This window comes from Tachysurus fulvidraco, chromosome 12 (genome assembly GCF_022655615.1).
Source record: "Tachysurus fulvidraco isolate hzauxx_2018 chromosome 12, HZAU_PFXX_2.0, whole genome shotgun sequence".
Classification (NCBI taxonomy): domain Eukaryota; kingdom Metazoa; phylum Chordata; class Actinopteri; order Siluriformes; family Bagridae; genus Tachysurus; species Tachysurus fulvidraco.
Window position 1 is genome coordinate 14,903,182 of NC_062529.1, and position 12,890 is coordinate 14,916,071.

General features: G+C 39.9%; 1 protein-coding gene across 3 annotated transcripts in view; it reads right to left on the reverse strand.

Moving 5' to 3' along the window:
* Nucleotides 1-3,554: 3,554 nt before the first annotated feature.
* Nucleotides 3,555-12,890, reverse strand: part of LOC113659303 (kelch-like protein 29) — an 83,525-nt gene continuing 74,189 nt past the window's right edge. For all 3 annotated transcript variants that reach the window (XM_027171988.2, XM_027171989.2, XM_027171987.2), the window contains exons 12-14: nt 11,890-12,083; nt 6,144-6,288; nt 3,555-4,917 (exon numbers count right to left, since the gene is read on the reverse strand). In XM_027171988.2, the coding sequence (XP_027027789.2) occupies nt 4,734-4,917; nt 6,144-6,288; nt 11,890-12,083 (523 nt within the window). In that variant the 3' untranslated portion in view covers nt 3,555-4,733. The remainder of the gene's footprint in view (nt 4,918-6,143; nt 6,289-11,889; nt 12,084-12,890) is intronic.

A 12,890-nucleotide genomic window follows, 5' to 3' on the forward strand; every position in this document is an offset into this window, starting at 1 on the left:
TCTTGAATGGATTTACATCCCTTAATGTAACAGTTTCACACTTGAAACAGCTGCAGTCATGTCATACACCAAAATTCCATTTTGTTCAATGGTCCATAATCTCCTAAAGTACCCCGAAGGTGTCTGACTGCAAACATAGGATTTTACCCGCATTGTTTTCTCCCACTTGGAAAATAAATTGCTGAGGCATATGAAAGTATTAGAAACTGTAAATTTTCAGTACCATTATAGCCAGACATTAATAGTATACTGTGTGTAAACAGAACTGACAGGCAGAGGGAAAATTAATGACTGAAATAAGCAGGTCATACTCACAGAATCAAAACAAATTAACTGCTTAATGTTACATAATTTTTCTACCTTAGAGTCATTGCAAAATATGTCATTTCTTGTTCTGTATTCATTTTGTATAAAATGTTCTCTTTATTTTGCTTTGCTTTCTGTTAAGTTGATCCTTGTATGTCTTGTGTCATTACAGTCATCCTTGCATTCTGAAGAATGGTAGACTGGTGGCCGACAAAATTCCCCACAGGATAAAGCATACATGTAAGTAATACAAAACATAATGTAAAATTAATGAAGCCCAGAGCAATATTCTCTCCAGAATTCCTCACCATGCTCTTGCTTGTAATCATAAGAAATGGTATGTAAGTTGCACCTTTTTTCACAGATAACATTTTCAAATTTCTCCTTCAAGAATGCAAACGACATATTACTGCCAGTCCATTGAATGTAGAAGGATTTGAATAAAGGAATAATTATCCTGCTCGTCTGTCATCACAATTCCATTATTGAAAATGTGTCTGCATCTCAGATGAAGGTCAAACATCCACTCCTGAAGTGTCCTTGTCATGTCATCCAGTGCTCCAAGAGTCATCATGTCTCGACAGTACAGTTCTTATTTAGTCCTTAATTACTGCTAAACTGCTCATGCAATTGGAGATGAAAGGATGACATCAAGAAAAAAAATGTGTGAAATAGCTGACACAAAAGAAGCATTGTTTAAAATCCACTGACAACCATTTCAGTGAGGCGTAATTTGCATCACCTACAGCAGCTAGCTGAAGCACTTCTGCATCAACCTGACTGGCGAGAAACGGAGCAGCAATTCAGCTGTTGTAAGTCTTTGTTGTGTTTTTTGTTCATAGATGATGAAAAAGGCGCTTATTTAGTGAACGGCGGTTAAATGATTAGCAGTCACTGCTGCTGTGTGGAGGAAAAAAAACTGTTTAGCGGACAGAAAATAAATCGACGCACTCTCTCGCTCTTTTATCTTAAATAAACATAGCATTTGTGCATATGCAGGTGTTTACTCATTCAGATCAGATAGAGATTTTAATGAGAAATATTAATGTGAGAAGACAAGTGTTTGCTACGATGTGTTTGCTAGTCTGGATCACTGGTACAGATGATTAAATGCTTTTTGAAAATAAATAAATATGAAATTAGAGAAATTTACACCAATTTAATCCAAATTTACATGAGACACGAGATCCTGCAACATATAGTTTATAATTCAACATGGGGAGAGTTGTGTAATGATCCAGCACCTGGCTGTCCCTGAGGCTTTTGTCTGTGGGGTTTAGGTAACACTGCCACTGATAACACTAACCTTGTGTTTAATGAATCATGACCATTCTGCCTAGTTTTTTGATTGACTAATATAATCCTAGAAGCAAAAGCGATTTGATAATTGTCTGTGAAAAGTAATTTTGATATAGTGTAAGCATCTTGCAGGCACCGTTTGGCATTCAGAGGTAATTACTTGGATGCATTTCCCCTATTGATCTGTGTGAATCATAATATAGCTGAATAGGCTGAGTATCAAAGAGCTAAAAAAAATACAGAGTAGGATTAGAAATTCACTGAAGTCCTAGAGTGAATTCTTTACATGGTTAAGCTTAAAAAAAAAAAAAGGCACAAAACAGTAGCAGAAATAGCTTGCTGTAGCACTGATAGCACTACAGGACCAAACTTTAATGGATATCCAGAATTATTAGAAGAGGACTGAACATAGACAAATCTGATATAAAGATAAAGTATGCAATCATAAAAACAGCCAACATCTATGAGAGATAAGGTCCATGATCACTCGCTAGGTGATTTAAATGCCAGCAGGAGGTTGATGGCTGAGTTTGATTGCTGGCTCTGTGCTGGCTTCACAAGCTGAGATGAAGATGGAGGCTGACAGGTGCAGTGCTGCCAGCTTCCGGTCAGATGCATTTAATGGCACACCAACCGAAGCTGTGGCATGGGCTAGGACAGTCTGTTATTAACACAGCCAGGCTGATAAAACAGCCGAGAGGAAATGAACTGGTCCAACATTGCACAATATGGTGCACAAAGCTGGGGGGTGGGAGCGTAGTATGTGTGTGTGTAGGGGAGTGATGTTGTACATGGCCATTTGTTTCACTCTTTGTGATTCTTGTCTAACTTCAAAGCAGAAAGAGTTTTGCTGAAATGAGGCATCTGTGATGGCAAGATATAAATACAATACTGTACTGTACCAGGCAAAATGTCTAGTAAAGATTTTTTGCATTTTCCAGATTGCCAGGGTTTAAATACACTATCTAATCAATTTTCGCATAATTTACAGGTACTTATTGTAATTTCCTACACAGACTCATATGTTGTGCAAAAGTACAGTGTTCACCTTATAACAGGGAGATTGCATGTTTGAATCCTGATGAAACCATGTATGGTTGAGGAGCTAGATAGCGAAACAGGCTCAGGTTTCTGAGTGGGAGCGATTGTACACTCTCTCCTGCCTGACAATCATGATACATTACCCCATAACTGGTATCTGTAAGCTCAGGGCAGATAGAAGAGGGCAGATAGAAGTTTTTATTTTATCACATATACATTACAGCACAGTGAAATTTTCTTCGCATATCCCAAGTTTGGAGGTTGGGATAAGAGTGCAGGGTCAACCATGATACAGTGTCCCTTGGCCAGTGGCCTTGCTCAAGGGCCCAACAGGGGCAGCTTGGCAGTGCTGTGGCTTTAACCCTGATCCTCTAATCAACAATCCAAAGCCATGGTTTCCTCTGAGTTTTTACACTGGCTTTAGATGCAGTATGACAAGATACAGTTGCTTTGCTTTGTGTGTCTCAGAGGTAACGTGTTACCTTCATGTGTCCTACCCCTTCCCAGCTGACAGCCATCATACAGTATGGATTGATGGTGGGAATTATGAGGTAGACAAATTAGGAAAAAAAAATGGGAAAAACACATTTGTCTCCTCATTACAATATAGTTCATTTATTTATTAATTACTTAGTTCATAAAGATTCAGTGAGCACTTTATCCTGGAAAGGGTTATGGTGGATTTGGAGAGGGAACACATCCTAAAACGTATGGCAGTTCATCACAGGCCGGAGAATTCACCAATCCAATACTGCTATTTTTATGAGGTAGGAGGGAATCTTGACTTGAAACCCACATTGCCACCAGGAGAAACTAAACAGTAATTATAGCGGAGGACTCTGATGTGCCAAGACGACCTGCTGAACCATCAGGAACAATAAATAAAGTAAAGCAAACACACCACACTCATTAGCAATTAATTGTATTTGACTTATTATTGTTCTAATTAATGATGAGGTACAATCATTAATTGAAACAATAACTGCAATGTAGCAATGATCAACTTTTTTTTTTCGGTACATAACCAGTTCAGTAATATAGTATATATTTGTCTTCAACACTTCAAGTTCCCAAAATAAACAATATGTTGTTCTTCTTTCCTAAATTACAGATAATCCCATTCTTTTTCAACGGCATTCCGAGAATGCAGCCAGACTCGGCAAACGGCAGGAAACAAAATAAAAATATCACATTTTTGACATTACTCTGACCGTCAGGTTATTTGTGCTTTGGCAGAGTGCAAGAGAAATGTGCATTAGGTCAGTGTGAAAGTCCAACTTGTAGACCAGCCCAGGTTGGGAGTTCAGCTCAGAAAGGTGAAACCCTTTTCCTTCCAGTGCAAACGACAGTGAGTCAGTGAGATCATCTCCTACTACAGTACTACTGATCCAGGTTCATCTCCTGGGGAACAAGGAATGCTTTTTTTTATATTTGACACAAACACACTCCATTTTGAAACATAATTCACAATAGTACTGATAGCTATGAATTTATACCTGTAACCCAAATTACAGAGCAGAGTAAACACTTGTTTTCCCCTTGTTTCGCATCATTAGAGTCAGAATTGAGCTTCTTCTTGTAGAAAAGAAATCATGTAATATTGCTACACTGATGATTAAAACCACTGGAAACGGTTTAAGAATCGGTCGACTACAATGATCGAGTTAAAAAAGTGATATTTGATCTGAGTGACAGAGAGAGAGAGAGAGAGAGAGAGAGAGAGAGAGAGAGAGAGAGAGAAAGAGAGAGAACACTTGAACTAAAGTGGTGATGGAGCATTAAGGCTAGTGCCACTCCAGACCTTCAGTGCCAACAGCTTGAGGTGGCATACTTTACACAAAGGCACCTTGTTGAGTCTGAGTGCCAGCTGAACTAAAGAGTTGCTATATTCCATATGGTCGAGAGCAGGAGAGTGACGATTTTCTAGAATCAGAGAATGAGGAATATAGGGGGGACAAAAGGAGAGATTTCACAACACTTCATTGTCAGCACTGGTGATCCCGGTGCAGTGAGAGAGTGAGCGAGGGAGCACATAATGAAGATGTGTGCAAAGGGAGGCAACAGTCCTTTGTTTCTCAGCTCCAGCGTCAGCCACTCTGAATGTACTTCTTGATGACCACACAGCCGTGCCTGAACAGCGGGCACGGCATGCTCTGCTGCAGTGTCCAGGCATTGCCACAGGGGTCAAAGGCCTCCATGTTGCTCAGAGCGGGACCCTCGCTGCTTATGATGCCTCCTGTAGCATAGATCTTCCCATCCAGAACCACGGCACTGCTCGAAGCAAGGAAAACACAGCAATGTATGAGAGGAGAGGAAACAATGCAGGATCTTCATGAGGAAAGACATCAACTAGATGAGCTAGGACAATCCTGTTCTTGTCATTTCTACCCTTTTCCAGTAAAAAAATTGCATGGCTGTAGATACCCCACCCTGGAAAAAATAAATCACTCACTTCCTAATCTCCTGCTTTTGCAGTGTTCATTTCACACTCCCAGCATGCCTCTGAATGCTAATGCCGAAAACTCTCAGCACTGTGACTGGACCCGACGTGCCGTTTATTGGAACCGTACAGTATGTGTAGCGCAAACACGCAGCAGAAGTGCGGAAAGAAGTGCACGCGTGCGAATGCACACCAACATACACACACGTCCACACACACACAGTTATGTTTTGGAGATGCGGAGAACAAGCAATTGTTCTGCGGCTCATCCACGCTTCATCTGCCACTGAGCTAATTACTCTCTCTGCTGTGAATACCAATCAGCTCAGGAGACAGATGCAACCCAAAGCTTAACCCAAGGGACTAGAAATGAATTCTTGTGAGTGCAAAGTGTTTCCATCTCTCTCTTTTAATTTTTTTTTAGCAAAGCAATTTATATCCTTATCATTCCATCGTTCTTTTTGAGGATTTCTCCACACCAAGGTCAATATTTCTGACTTGAATTGAAAATGTATCTTTTTTGCTCAAGTGAAATATAAAAACATACAGGCAGAAGTGTCTTTGTCTTCTGACAGGGAACAGCTTTAAAGCTAAAAAATATCAATGATTTAAAGCACTTGTTCCTTTTTTCGCAATGCCAATGATCCTACATGCAAAACATCAGAGAAAGCTGTGGATATGGATGAGGCTATCAAATGCGGCTCACTGGCGTGAAAGACAGTCAAGTGCATGTAAGAGGCTTTGGTGCATTTTAAAACTACTTTTGATACAGCTTTCTTCACTTTTTCAGACACAGAGAGGCAGTTTGGCCAAATGGATGCTCTCGAGTTCGTAGCTCTCCACAGTAGAAACACAATGACCCAGTGAGGTACAGGGCTGCATTACATTTATGAAGCGTACGACATTTTTAGCAACACTGGGTTTATAGGCAGAAAGAATAAATGGATGCTGTCTGCTAAAAGAGCTGTCAGCAGGCATATTACAGACATTAATGCATCAGAATAGATGAGAACTGTGCGTAGGTCATATTGACTGAGGGTCAGGCTGAACTCATTACCTGCAGAACTGCCTCGAGTGGTTCATGTTGGGTCCTGCTTTGATGTTGCCTTTCTCAGGGTCGTAGATGGTTGTGGCTCTGGCGTACGCTCCTCCAAGGATGAAGATGAAGCCATTGAGAGTTACGGCAGGAGCGTACTTGTTATCTGTATATGGCACATTCACACACACACACACACACACACACACACACACACACACACACACACACACACACACACACACACACACACACACACACACACACACACACACACACAATAGAACACCTCAGGGCGTGTTATAGGAAAATAAAATGAAAGCAACGATAGATCGCAGAATTAATTCTCTTCCACTAACAGCATGTGCTGTTTTATGGGGATGTGGTGTAGTGCGTAAGTTGTTGGACTACTGATCAGAAAGTTGTGAGTTTGCTTCCCTGGTCCACCAGGCTGCCACCGCTGGGCCCCTGAGCAAGGCCATTAACCCTCAATCACTCAGCTGTATAAAATGAGATAAAAATGTAAGTCGCACTTGATAAGAGCGTCTGCCAAATGTATATCCTTCTTATTTCACAGCAAATTGGCAAGGAATACGGTTTGAATTTATTAAAGAGCATTTCATACTTTGAACTATTTACAGATATATTTATTGATTTGGAACATCTGCAAAACGAGTCCCTATTATCACCTCTGTTATTACAGCTGTAAACAACTGTTCCCTTGCCAGCCTCTCCTACTTGCCCACTATCCTTATGCCTGACGTTAATCAGACAGCTTGTCAAGTTACTGTGAAGTCCTGTTACAGATTGTCCTGTGCTGGAAAACCTATAAAGCACTGACACTATAGAATCTTACCATCAATGGTAAATAAACATTTACTTACAGCAAGATTATTACTATCATACATCTAAAAAAGAAATCTGTTTATTATTCAGCTTAGATTATGTTGAATATTCACCATCCACCAAGTCCCTTTGAACAAGATGTTAGTTTGAGGTACAACTGGAACAACTAACAGTCACACATGGTGTCAAATCTGACCAATCAGCTTTAAGAATTTAAGAGCTCTGTGATCTAACAGAATTAGTACTTCTATGTACAATTCATGGAATTATAACTTTTATTGTGCTACATAACACGCCATTACTCAAAGTACTACTGTGTCAGCCCTTGCTTCCTTATTATTTCATTTTGAACAGGATTAAACAGGAATTGACCCAATAAAGGCTCGGTTTAATAGGCATATTTCAGTTTCATCACACAGAACTCGGCTCATGATTCATTTATCTCATTACGCTCGTAAACAAATGAAAAGTGAAAAGAAGCAAAGGTGTCACGAAAAGATGCAAGCGAACATGTTGAGCTTTGCATGGATCATCAATACAGAAGATGCTCCATATTTTGCTGGACTGAGTGCAATTCACGTCTCACGTCTGTATGTTCCAGTAAATAAGCAAGGGAAAGAAAGCGCATGAATAATTGATGAGGGTGAAAAATAATTGAATTACAATCACACTCTCCAAAACAGCTGCGATTTCAAAATCACTCTATGGAGCGAAGTGAATCTTGTATAGTTAATTACATTTCGTGCCCTCCTGGTTGTGGAATGGCGGCTCCTGAGGTGAGTTCTGCATTCTGTACAATATAAAAAGTCAACAAACAGAACAGCGTGACTCAGCATTCAAACGTTCAAAAGATTAGCAATGTAGAGCCACACAAAGCGCACTGCAGAGTGTTGTGCTCTTAACAAGGTAAACATTAGATTTAACTCGTTCATGACATTGCGGTGTTAGTCATCTCTGTGCTTCTGCATTAGAAGTGTTTTGGCTTTTGGCACAGTAATAGTTGTGCAGAAGCCTAACGACACACAGCTCTCTGCTTGACCACACGTGTGTGGAAGCTGTCACCAAAAAATGATTAAAAAAACTACTGTGCATAATTGTGTGTGTGTTTGTGTGTGTGTGTGCGCTTAGCTCTACACATCAGTAGAGCATGTCTCTGGAGTCCCCCACCCCACACCCCACACTTCAGCTCCCCCAGTCACACAATCCTCTCACCACACTAACGCATCCACACAGTCACTCACTGATAACAAAGCTCATCTCGGCTGTACATGCTGTCTCGCACCTTCTCAGTTCAACAAAGTTTACAGCTCTCAGGAAGCCAGGTGTGTGACATCATTTCCCTTCTTTGCGGGGCATGTGCTAGAGCTTGCTGTAGGCAGCATGGCTCAGCAGCAGGTTTATTTACATTTTAAACACACAACATTAGCCAGCGCTGCATGAGCGCTTCCCAGAGCAATGATGCCCCAGCGGGTGTGGAAAGCGGTCACTACTCCATACAGCGTCGTCGTTTCTTGGTGACACGAGTTGGGGAGTTGAGCGAGGGCACACTTAACATTAAACAAGATCAACACCTCTTTTACAGTCAGTGAACGACACAAATATGTAACAAGCTGCTCACTGCTGCATAGTCTAACTGGGACCAGAACCTGCACTGACTACACAAGTGACTTAATGCATATGTCTAAAGATGTTAAAGTGTTTGTTATATACACTAGAGTCATAGACACTGCATCATTATACCTCCTGCACTGCAGATTTTTGGCTTCTAAATATAATAGAAAACAGCCAGTTCATGTGCCTTTTATTGAGAAATGATTCAGAGGATTTACTTTTATCAGGACTGCTGTCAGAAATTTGTTACCTTGGATACAAATATCTGAGTACAGGTGACTGGCAACCAATCAAGTGAATGAGAGAGTCCAATATAATGAACAATGTGAAATATGCTTCAGGTCTGATTCTGAGATAATGAATTTTAGTCAGCTGATTTATCTTTGTGGTGGAATTTGTGTCATGACCGAGTTGCCAAGGCTAAAGTTCACATCAAATCAGTAAGTGATAAGTGACGTGACATATGGCTAAGTATGGTGAACCATACTCAGAATTTGTTCTCTGCATTTGACCCATCCAAAGTGCACACACACAGCAGTGAACACACACACTGTGAACACACACCCGGAGCAGTGGGCAGCCATTTACGCTGTGGCGCCCGGGAAGCAGTTGGGGGGTTCGGTTCACCTCAGTCGTGGCCGGCCCGAGACTCGAACCCACAACCTTAAGATTAAGAGTCAGACTCTCTAACCATTAGGCCACGACTTACCCAGTATGAGCTTTTTAAACATCCCATTCAGAGTTAGCCCTCTCATTGCTATTATAATACTGTATCCTTGCCAGATTTTAGAGTGTGGCTTTGGAATTTGCCAACATTCAGCCACAAGAACATTAGGTTGTTCCACAAGTGTTCTTTAGGGTTAAGGTCTGGGCTATGTGCAAAACACTGAAGTTCTTCCACATCAGCTTTGGTAAACCATATCTTAATGGAGCTCGAGTTGAACACAGTGGCATTGTCATGCTGGGACAATGTTTGGCCCTCGTTGTTCCAGTAAAAGGATGTTGTAATGCTGCAGCATTTGCAGCATTGACAATTGTTTGCTTCTATCTTTATGTTTGGGTGAAGACCCATATATGGATGTGATGGTTTGATACCATAAACCAAAGCAGTGTGATTAAAGACCAGTGCATATACTCTACATTAAAGTTATTACTTATTTACACATTACTTATTTTAACTATTTACACACATTGGTAATTGGCATGCTTGAAACTCATAAAACTTGGCACAAGCACCATAAGTGGTAGTAATCATGATCTGGCAAAAGTGGGCTAGAAGCATGGCCTGGGTGCCTAGTTGACATTTTTCATATTTATGTGCATCCAGTCTCCCTCCATCCAGAGATCGGTCCGTCCAGTAATCATAACGCCACCAACTGGTTACAGGAACTGTTGATTAAAAACAAACTGTTTAATCCATCAAATTCAATGCCACTGGCTGATTTTTAACCAGCCACAGGCCAGCAGTAACATGGCTGTAAGACTGTTTGCCGAACATTCCCTATAAATTCCCTTCAAACATACTGTATGTCTAAATAAGTGAATTTTCAACCTTAAAGCAGGACTAGGACAAGAGCAAAGCAATGCTGTCCCAGTGCACAGGCCTTAGACACTTCATTATTTGTGTACTCAAGCATATTTGTACCACTTGACACCTCTAGAACCCTTCGTGGATCACTGACCCCTTTAACAGGAATAAACACACCTGAGTGGTTTTTTTTGTGAAAAAAAAAAACAGTCTAAGATATTGGTTCTGTGAGGTGAAATATGGTTATGAAATATTTAATATTTGAGTTTTTTTTGCTTTAGAGTGATCTCAATAAACTATAATTCAGCAGAAACAGAGTTGTAATTCAGTTTTATGGGAACTGTAAAGTAATATGAGTCTCTCTCTGTGTGTGTGTGTGTGTGTGTGTGTGTTTCTTCACTGTGTATTAGAGCTGATAGCATTTCTCTTTTCCTGGCTGAGTGTCATGCTCCTGTGTGCACCCGATTTTTTTATTTATTTATTTTTTAACTGATGTAATCTAACACTGGTAGGATACACTGCTCCATCGTTCTAACCTTTTACAGAACTCACACTTCACTTGGCAGCCTGTGCTTTTATTTACATTCCACTAGCCCCACCAGCTAACGGTGTGTAAGCGTTGATATGGCCAACCCGTCCTTGTAAAACCCAATCCTAATTTATGTATAAATATTACTGTGTGCTTACCTACACCTGCTTCATCACTCACTTTTCATGTGTTTTGGCATTTACAGGGATATAGTGTATACTTTATTTGATAGCTGGATTAAAAGCTGTGATAAATATTGTGCGCTTGACGGTAATCATCAGAGTGACACTGAAGCGTCTCCAATAGCACGAAGAGACCATAAGGATGAAATTGAAAGGCATGATGTGAATGTAAAAAACAACATTTTCACATCTATAAATGGAAACGTACACTTTTGCAGATACTAAAATATGTATAGCTACATGGTGCAAAAATCTGTGTATTTTCACAGTCTGCTGAATTATTCAGTCAGTCCCAAGATATATATCAGTAGTGTTGCCTAACTTGAAATTCATGCCGTTTGAGAAAAAAAACAAAAAAAAACCAAACAGAAGTAAAATCTCATTCACCTCCAAAAAAAAAACTTGTTAAATGTTCCTTGCAAGCATTTGTTAACCTTGATCTGGCCTCTATCAGCAGGTTGTGTAGCAGCTTGCTTGCTCGCGAGTATACCAGTGATTTTATAGATTGTTGTGTCCTGGCTCAGTGTGTTCATGTCACAGCTAGTGGAGAACACTTTGGACCAAGTGTTCCTTGTTGAACATGCATGATCACCCTTGAAAAACAACCCAGATAAGAAAATAAGGAAAGACAAATGTATTCAAGCAAACAGAGTCAAGAGGTTTTCAGGTTGTCAGTTTTTTTTTTAAATATCCACAATTATAGTCCCTAATTGTCCAACTGTAGCATTTAATTATCGTCTTAAACACTTTAGCAGGTTTGCACCTGGTGACCTGTCTCTGAGGATGTCTCTCAGAGCTTTACTTCTGTCTGGATCACTGTAAATCCACCCCCTGTTCCCAAAGTCAAAATCTCAGTAAGAAATGTGACTGAATGTGAAAAGAGTACTGAACTGAGCAGAGATTGAGGTTACATGAGGTAAAAATAAATAAACTGAACATTAATCTCATTTTACACTCTTGTAAGAGTAGAACCCTCTTTGTGAGAAATTAGTTATTTCAAAAAATATGAAGTGCCTACATCCATATTAAGAAGAAAATACAGAAGCAGGCAGATAAAAAAAAGAATCTTACCTATCATTGGGGATTCGATGAAACTCCACGCATCGGTATGAGGCACATAAGACTGCAGGACTCCAGCAGAGCGTCCAGCCTCGTTTACCCCTCCGAACACGTAGATCTTCCCCCGGCACACTGTCGCTGCTGCAGAATGCACTGGCTTTGGCAAAGGTGACACGGTCTCCCACTGGTTTGTTATAGTATCGTACCTAGACATAGAATAAACCACATTTTAACAACGTGTAATGCAGAATGCATTTAATGTATAATGTTTCATTTATTCTGGGTTCTGATTGGTAAGAAGATGGATGGATGAATGAATGAACAGACAGACAGACAGACAGACAGACAGACAGACAGACAGACAGACAGACAGACAGACAGATAGATAGATAGATAGATAGATAGATAGATAGATAGATAGATAGATAGATAGATAGATAGATAGATAGATAGATAGATAGTTTATTGATCCTGGAGGAAATTTAAGCATCTAGTATCAACATACAGAGAATTAAGATTATTAGACAAACACTATATATATATATATATATATATATATATATAAATATATATATATATATATATATATATATATATATATATATATATAAATGCCCAGTGGCACCAAATCACTTAGTTTGTATGTTTTTACCCTGTCATGCCTGTTATATTGCACAGTCTAATGGCCAGGGGGACAGAGACAACAGTCTACCACTGAACACCAAGCTTTCAAATGTTGACAGCAGCTTGGGCTTTAATTCACATCATAAGTATATAGTAATGCATTTGTTTCTAGAGTGAAAACTTATTCTTAGGGTTTCATCATTGATATAATGATGATTCCTAAGAATTTATACTAATACTATTTAACAAGAATGGAAAGAGCCTCTGGTGTCAGTGCTTTGTAACAGTCAGTAACTGATCTGCCACAAGAAAGCCTTCAGGACAGAGGACATGGAAGATTTCCATTTCTCCATAGCATTACAAGTGAAGTGAGAGCGAGTGAGTGAGAG